General features: G+C 41.6%; 1 protein-coding gene across 1 annotated transcript; it reads right to left on the bottom strand.

The window, feature by feature from the left end:
- Window positions 1-1,190: 1,190 nt before the first annotated feature.
- On the bottom strand, window positions 1,191-3,621 carry LOC124028868 (protein BTG2-like). The gene is made up of 2 exons (XM_046340787.1): window positions 3,148-3,621; window positions 1,191-2,697 (listed from the first exon to the last, which is right to left on the bottom strand). Exons 1-2 carry the CDS (start codon window positions 3,293-3,295, stop codon window positions 2,351-2,353), a joined length of 495 nt encoding a protein of 164 aa, XP_046196743.1. The 5' UTR covers window positions 3,296-3,621; the 3' UTR covers window positions 1,191-2,350.
- Window positions 3,622-8,993: the final 5,372 nt, after the last annotated feature.

Genomic DNA, 8,993 nt, shown 5'->3' with positions numbered 1-8,993 from the left:
TGCAGATTGCTAAATAGTATATTTGGTTAACTACTTAATTGTCTTATAGGTCATCATTGTAAATAATTTGTTCTTAACTGACTTGTCTAGTTAAAGGTTAAATAAAATAACTTATGGTTTGGGGGTAGAAGCTGTTTGGGGTCAAGTCAACCAACCTGAGGGCATCTTAGCAGACTAAACTCCACAGTGAAGGAAGTTTCAAACACTTCTTGCGGTTGCTCAGATGGCAACTCAGCACAAATGTGCATGTGCCTACTGAATTATTGAATCTCAACATGGAAAATGAGTGGATGCATTTGATTCACTTTTGAGATGGTATGGATGTCAAAGGCAGGCAACTACAGAGGACAAAGGTGGGTGTTTCATAATTTAAATGTTAAGTATTGACCTTGGGCGAATCGTTGCTAGATTCCACAGAGCCTGGTCTCGGCCCCAAGCCGTCGGTGAAGTTCATCATCAAACTCCATTCACCATGGAGTGGAGTTTAGTCTGCTAAAGGCACTTAGACTAGTAATACTTAAAACACATCACTGTCTGTGTAGGTCTATTGGCTGGGTTGAATTATTTCCACAGTTTGGCCTGCTGTCTGTTAAGGCTCAAGCAGACAGAGTAAGCCTGGAAGGTAGGATTGCTGAATCAAGACATCCGCTTACTAACAAATGTGTAAGTTTACACAAACACAATCCTTGAAAGGTTTATTTGCAGAAAAAAAACTGCCAACACTTGGAGGGTGGTTTTACTAAATAACTTCACACATTCTCCCAGGACAGAACTGATAACAGGACAGTGTACATGCTGATAGGTCCTCCCTCTGTGGCTGGTGCAGGGCATGTCAAGACACGTGTGCCCTTAGTGACAAGCCAAACCAGCACTGAGGCACAGACAAGCCTGATCCTGAGAGAGAACGCATGATTGAGTGACAATGCACCATTCATATAAACCCTGCATATAGATAAATAGATCAGATTGGTCCGATGCAAACATGAGTCGGGATAGGAGCTATGGACAATTATCCAATCCTGTCAGATCTATTCATGGGTTTCAAGAGTAGAGGCTGGGGGCATTTATGTAGAATATGGCATAAACAGAGTTCCGGTTTTCTCAAGTTACAACAAGAAGAGATTACTTAGAATGGGCTACCAGTGAAAGGATAAACTATAATGCAAATTGAACAGACCACAGCAAGATAATCTGAATTCATAAAGGTTTATTGTAATAAAATTGACAAACTGTACAAGTATCTAGATATGCACATCTTTTTTTAAATGTACATTAAATGCATACTGTGCTTCAAATAGCTTAAACTCTACATCTTTCCCATCTAGAACAGTAAACAATGGTGAGCTGCTCAACAGCTCGGTAGGGAGAGAGTATACTACAGAGGGCTGAGAGCATCACGCTACCTGGCAGTGATAGACGTTAATATGACGCCAACCAACCACCTCACAGCTTATACACAAGGCAAATTACCCAGGGGAGAATAACAGGGAACACTTGTCAAAGTGACAGATTCACATAGGAAAAACATTCACAATAGTGATCAATATTAAAACCAACCACTTCTTGAACATGTTGAAAGTAAAGCTATTTTAGATTAAAAAGTCAAATCTTTCTCAACTAAGATCCAAGAGGATTGCAATTAGTTGACTATTTGTTGAGATTCAGCCAAACTCCAGTTGCTCTGAATACTCTTGACTATTGCACAAAAGGAGCCAAGATATAAAGTTTGGCAGCAATATTCAACGCAAAGGGATTTGGGAAGACATTGTCATGTTAAGGTAGTATAACCTGTTAGAGGCAGCTCTTTTTCAACTAGGATGTCAGACGTTGTCTCGATTTCAGGGCACAGGTAGGTTAAAAGAGGCCCTGTAAGATTACAAACCAGCAGTACAAACATATATTTTTTAATTAATCTTGGAAATGTATGGGTACCTGAACAAATACTTAACGCTCCAGTTATGATTGCTTTAGTATACCTTTGTGAGAAGTGGCAATGGTGTGAAGTATTATTACTATTGCACCATGAGATACTAACATCTGAATCCCAGAGTCATTTTGTTTACACTTTGAGTCCTGGCTTGATTGTAGTGTCAAGACCACAGGACAGAAGCACACTACATACTGAGTCTCTGCAGTGCAAAAAGAGCCTATGGGCTGGTAGTCAAACAATAAACAAAAAACTAACCCAACAGAAACACTACAACAAATACCCAGTGCTTTAAGAAAACTCAAATTTAAAAAAAGGGTAAATGCTGCGAAATGTAAGTAGAAAAATAATCACTGTGGGTGGTCGACGGGCTTCACACTGACGCTGTTCACGTAGCCAGTCGAGGTAATGCCTGGTTCCGCACTAGCTCGAGACGGTCATCAGGTAGTTCTTCGGCGGGCTAGTGCGGCCACCGATCAGAAATTGATTCTTGCAGTTTTGTGTGGGGTCGGGGCTTGGTGCTGCTGCTGGAGCCGCTGCTTCATAGAGGACACATATGGAGCCATCCTCCCCGATGCGGTAAGAGACCTCAAAAGGGTCCACCCAGAGGGTTAGCTCTCGGGGCAGGAGGGCGAAGAGCTGATCGCTAGTAAGTCCGATCCGACCAGCAGCCCTGCCAATAATTGGGTCCATTTCATGGTTCATTCGGATGCAGCGGTACCCCGAGCCCTTCTGTGGTCTGTCTGGGAACCAGTGGTTCTGGTAGTGCTCTGTGAAGAGAGAATTATCAGAATGAAGGCACGAAACTAGAAGAGTCAACTTGTTGCATTGAAAACAAAGCACCAGCTAATGAATTTGGGCCTACTACAATCATCTCGAGATATTATGCTAAATTAGGCTAACGAGGAAGCTTGCTAACGATTTTGCTGACTTGCAAATGTATTTTTAAAAATTGTCGAATTACTTGTTCGTTGTCTCCCCCCAGCATTAACTAATAAATATATTTTAAAAATACTTTTGCTGACTAACGTCGATCAGATTAGAAAAGTAGCTCGATTTGACTGTTGGAACAGACAAAGCCAATACTAGCTGACGTTAGCTAGGCTACCGTTAGTCAACTAACTAGCCAAAACACTATGAAGCCATTTCGACAATACCTAGTTCGTAGCCAAACGTTTTTATATATTTTTTTTTATTACAGGAAAAGCCAACCCAATTACCTGATAATGACTGTTGAAGACAATCTCTGAAATCATGAAGTTGGTGTTCACTCAGGAAGCCTCTTGTTCTCAATAACCTGGAAACAAACGTCGCAGCGGCCGTTACTTCGGGGCCCATTTCACCTCTAGATGAGTATCCTTGGTTCATTTTGCCAGCAAAATTGTTATTTCGGCTCGTAGGAAATAAAATAAGAGTTTGAGAGTAATGCAGTGTGAAACCGAGGTAACGTTAGCTAGCTATAGCGGAAGTAGCAATGCGAGTCCTGGACGAATCCTTCAGCAAAAATGAATCTTCAAGTCCGAAGCAGTGATATCAAAGCAACAAGTTGGCTCTAGCCAAAGTAACAATCAGCATTATTTATTTAAAAATATTTGTTCGATTGGAAGTGGCGTTTGATGTTATTTTTCGCTCAAGTGCCACTTCCAAGTTGTCTGTGCTCGCACTACAGCTTGTGGCTTCTTTTTTATGAAGCGAGAGAATATGTGATGTCACTTAATTGCGAGTTTTGAGTGAATGGCATTTTAACCAATGAAATTCACAGAAAAACCACACACAGCGCTCCCCGTGCGATGTGATTGGTTCACATCGTGGAAAACCGAGGTGGGTGTAAAATGCAAATGAGGTTCCGTCTATCACCAAATATAGAAATTGACGTCTAACCCTGCTCTAAAGTATTCGTGACGACCGTGCAACAAAAAACACTAGCCACTTACCGTAAATTTCAAGCGAGAAAATGTGATTTTTTTTACTACATTAACAAGCGTATTCAACAACTATTGACATCGACTCAAAGAGTTTTTGTTTACAGATATAACATGTAGCCTAACATAGGCGACGGCTATTTGGAAGAAAAACAGTTTTACCGGTTTAGCCAAACAAATGAACCTAGTATTGACAAAAATACTCATCCCATTTTACATATTTCCTTTAAAGATAGAATCCTTAGTTGCTACATACATTAGACTTTAGACTTATAAATTATTTTTACCAATTGATTCTTGAATACTATAACTTATAAATGCATCGTGAGTTTAGTTCAACTGTCGTTCCCCATCAGAACCCAAAATATATTTTTTGTAAACAATGTAAATGTAAACAAACTGTATAGTTCCAAAACATGGCTACAACTATTACTATGATATGGATAGTCAGTCCTTGCATCCATTGCTCTTTTGATGAATTTGAGAGTGGTCACATTTCTACAGGCCCATGCCAGATAACACAATTATTCAGGCACAGTTGTGGGCCACCACATACTTCATGTTTTTCAGCTTTTGACCAAAACAGAGGTGGGGTAAATGCTTTATAATTGTTTCAATTAAGGCCTCCAGCTTTAATCAGTGGTACTGAAATTGCATATGGGGAAATAAAAGTCTAGGCAGTATAAACTTTCTCAGCTGTGAGGAACAAAATGTTAAATCACAGTTCAGGTTTAACGTTCAGGTGTGTGTGTGTGTGTGCGTGTGTGTGTGTTGTGGTTCCTCTGGCGCAACTACAGGGACATCTAGTGGTTGTAAATTTAAATTATAGTTTGCCATTTTAACCCCCTGTTCAAATCAATATTTCTTTGTCACATGCGCAGAATACAACTTGTGTAGACTACCGTGAAATGCTTGCTTAAGAGCCCTTCCCAACAGTAGTGAGGTAGATTTTAATTTATTAATATTGAACCTTTATTTAACTAGGCAAGTCAATTAAGAACAAATTCTTATTTACAATGACAGCCCCCTTGTGTGTGCATATAAAGTGTATGTGAATGGGTGTGGGTTTTGTGTGGGAGTGTCAATGTTGTGTGTGTAAGTGAGTGTGTATATGGTTTGTGCTTCTACATCTGGATTAAAGCACTTTGTGACATCTGCAGATGTAAAAAGGACTTTATGAATACATTTCATCTAGTAAGTGTGCGTAGATTAATTTGCAAGATAGAGTCAGTTGCAGATAGTTCGGTTACCATTAATTGACTATTTAGCAGTCTGTCTTTTTAGTCTTGGGGGAAGAAGCTGTCTTGGAGCCTGTTGGTCCGAGAGACTCGATGCTCCGGTACTGTTTGCCGGACGGTAGCAGAGTGAACATACTATGGCTTGGGTGGCTTTGCTCTGAGACAGCCTGATAAAGAGGTCCTGGATGGCAGGAAGCTCGGCCCCAGTGAAGTACTGGGCTCTCCGCACCACCTTCTGTAGATCTTTGTCAAGGGATGGTGCATTTGCCATACCAAGCTGTGATGCAGCCAGTCAAGATGCTCTCGATGGTGCAGTTATAGAACTTTTTTAGGACCCGAGGGCCCATGCCAAATCTTTTCAGCCTTCTGAGGAGGAAGAGGCACTGCCGTGCCATCTTCATGACTGTGCGGACCATATTAGGTCCTTAGTGATGTGGACACCAAGGAACTTGAAGCTCTCGACCCGCTCCACAACAGCCCCTTCGATGTGGATGGGGCCGTGCTCTCCCCTCTTTCTCCTACAGTCCGCAATCAACCTATTGGTCTTACTGACAGTGAGGGAGAAGTTGTTGTCCTGGCACCACACTGCTAAGTCTCTGACCTCCTCCCTGTAGACTGACTCATCGCCATCAGTGATTAGGCCACGCAGTCGTGGGTGAACAGGGAGTACAGGAAGGGACTAAGCACACACCCCTGAGGGGCCCCGATATTGCGGGTCAGCTTTGCGGAGATGTTTTTTTAAATTGAATTTAATTGTTATTATTAACCCCTCCAACACCCCCACTCTTCGGAGGAGAAATATGTTTTAGTTTTTTTACAGCTTTTTTGCTACATATATATACATTTTACAAATACATTTTACATACACATTTTTACATACATTACATGGTACATTTATATACAGCAGTCAAATAACAATAATACTTTACCAAACATAAGCTCTTTAATCTTAACCCTCAGCCACTCTCAGCCCATCCCACCTATCACCATAGACCACCCTTGTTTGGTTTCCATGTGCCAGATGTTTTTCAATTGTGCTGTGATGTTTTACAACATTCTTGAACCTTTCTAATCATATAGTATCCACAGATTGTGAACAAAAGATGAAAACCTTTCCTACGAGTATTATTATATTATTTATTGACTGTCTATGGCGTTCCAGATCGCCCAACACTGCTATTTGTAAAGTTAATTTTAGGTGCATGTTGTGATTTTTTATCCATTCCTGAACCTGTAACCAGAACCAAGCTACATAGGGGCAATACCAGAATAAGTGATCTATCGATTCTGTCTCTTCGCAGCAGAATCTACAAAGCTGAGATTGTTGTATGCCCCATATATATAGCATTCTATTGGTGGCAATAATATTATATAATCATTTAAATTGAAAAAAATGTTGAATCAAGTGTAGTTTTTTGTACCATTTCATAAACCGTATGCCCTCACCACCTGGGGCCGGCCCATCAGGAAGCCCAGGATCCTGTTGCAAAGAGAGGGGTTCAGTCCCAGCCTCCCTAGTTTAGTGATGCTCTTGGAGGGGACTATGGTGTTGAATGAGCTGTAGTCTATGAACAGCATTCTCACATGGTTATTTCCACTCTTGTCCAGGTGGGAGGTGGCAGTGTGAAGTGCAATTGAGATTGCGTCATCTGTGGATCTGTTGGGGTGATATGCGAATTGGAGTGGGTCTAGAGTGTCTGGGATGATTGTGTTGATGTGTGTCATGACCAGCCTTTCAAAGCACTTCATAATTATAGATGTGAGTGCTACAGGGCTATAGTCATTTAGGCAGGTTACCTTGGAACAGGGACAATGGTGGTCAGCTTGAAACATGTTGGGATAACAGACTGGGACAAGGAGAGATTGAAAAGGTCTGTGAAGACACTACATCGGTGAAGTCAGTTTCTTCTCATTGATCATTTGTTTTCCTGTAACATTGGCTCAACTTTCAGTTATACCATGCATTCTGAACATATTCAGACTCCTTCAATTTTCCACATTTTGTTACCTTACAGCCTTATTCTAAAATGTATTACATTGTTTCCCCCCACAATCTACACACAATAAACCATAATGACATTTTTGCAAATGTCAACAAAAAGAAGAAACTGAGATAAATACATTCACATAAGTATTCAGACCTTTTCTCTGTACTTTGTTGAAGCACATTTGGCAGTGATTACAGCCTTGAGTCTTCTTGGGTATGATGCTACAAGCACGGCACACCTGTATTTGGGGAGTTTCTCCCATTCTTCTCTGCACATCCTCTCAAGCTCTGTCAGGTTGGATGGGGAGCGTCACTGTACAGCTATTTTCAGGTCTCCAGAGATGTTCGATCGGGTTCAATCTGGGCTCTGGCTGGGCCACTCAAGGACATTCAGAGACTTGTCCCGAAGTCACTCCTGCGTTGTCATGGCTGTGTGCTTAGGGTCGTTGTCCTGTTGGAAGGTGAACCTTCACCCCAGTCTGAGGTCCTGAGTGCTCTGGAGCAGGTTTTCATCAAGGATCTCTCTGTTCTTTGCTTCGTTCAACTTTCCCTCGATCCTGATGAGTCTCCCAGTCCCTGCCACTGACAAAATTCCCCCACAACATGATGCTGCCACCACCATGCTTCCCCGTAGGGGTGGTATTGGCCAGGTGATGAGAGGTGCCTGGTTTCCTCCAGATGTGACACTTGGCATTCAGGCCAAAGAGTTCAATCTTGTTTTCATCAGACCAGAGAATCTTGGTTCTCCCATCTCCACAGAGGAACTCTGGAGCCCTGTCAGAGTGACCATCGGGTTCAGGTGCACTCCAATCAAGTTGGAGAAACATCTCAAGGATGATCAGTGGAAACAGGACCTAAGCTCAACTTCGATTCTCATAGCAAATGGTCTGAATACTTATGTAAATAAGGTATTTCCGTTTTGATTTTTAATATATTTGCAAACATTTCTAAAAACCTGTCTTAACGTTGTCATTGTGGGGTATTTGTGTGTAGATTGATGAGTATTTGTATTTATTTAATCCATTTTAGAATAAGGCTGTAACATAACAAAATGTGGAAAAGTGAAGGGATCTGACTACTTTCCAAATGCAATTTACACATCACAATGTAAACATGTTGGATATATAAGAAATCCATTATCAACAGCACCAGTAGGTCTCAGGTTAAATACTTTCTGTTTAGAGCCATCTGATTTGCTCTTTGTCCTCCTAGGCCGTTTGACCTGGCTATTAGTTTCGTGGTATTCAGGTTAGAATTTTGGTAGGTGGACATAAGATCCATATCTAGTTCTCCACTGATATTCATTTTCTCTTGTGGCCAACCACATGTTGCTTAAATGCCACAACCACATGCTTGACCTACTCTTCTGAATTGCAAATGAACTTTAGCATTTATGCTCGCACATCATGGCACACAGCAGCTCCTGAAGTGGTGTGTGTGTGTTTGTGTGTGTGTGTTGTAACCATGTCGTCATCATATGTCTTGAAACTTTTGTATGAAAGTGAGGAGGTAAGTGGCCGCTCAGTTTCAATGGTTACGACACCTCTGATATTGACCATCGACAATGACCATAAACTGCTTCATTTTTGGACTGTTTCGTTCCGGAACCTATTTGGCCAGATCTGGTACCCCCCACCCACCGCCCCCAAAAGAAAACGTAATGTGAAAAAGTAGGTTTCCTGCCCGGGCCTGATATTCTAAGAGTTGATTCGGGTTGGCTAGGCCCGGGTTTATAGTTTGCGTAACATTGTCACTATGTTTGAGACCAACGCGTGGCCATAGCTCTGTGAGTAGCACGCCTGTGTGAGTTGCACTTAATAATTTTTTTCTTTATAGAATCATAGCCGTGTGAAGGGTTCTGGAGGACCTGCCTGCAACACCCCTGATAAATTGAAATACATTTGCCAAAGTTATAGAAT

This window comes from Oncorhynchus gorbuscha, linkage group LG03 (genome assembly GCF_021184085.1).
Source record: "Oncorhynchus gorbuscha isolate QuinsamMale2020 ecotype Even-year linkage group LG03, OgorEven_v1.0, whole genome shotgun sequence".
In the NCBI taxonomy this organism is placed as follows: domain Eukaryota; kingdom Metazoa; phylum Chordata; class Actinopteri; order Salmoniformes; family Salmonidae; genus Oncorhynchus; species Oncorhynchus gorbuscha.
This window is presented reverse-complemented; position numbering and strand designations above follow the sequence as displayed.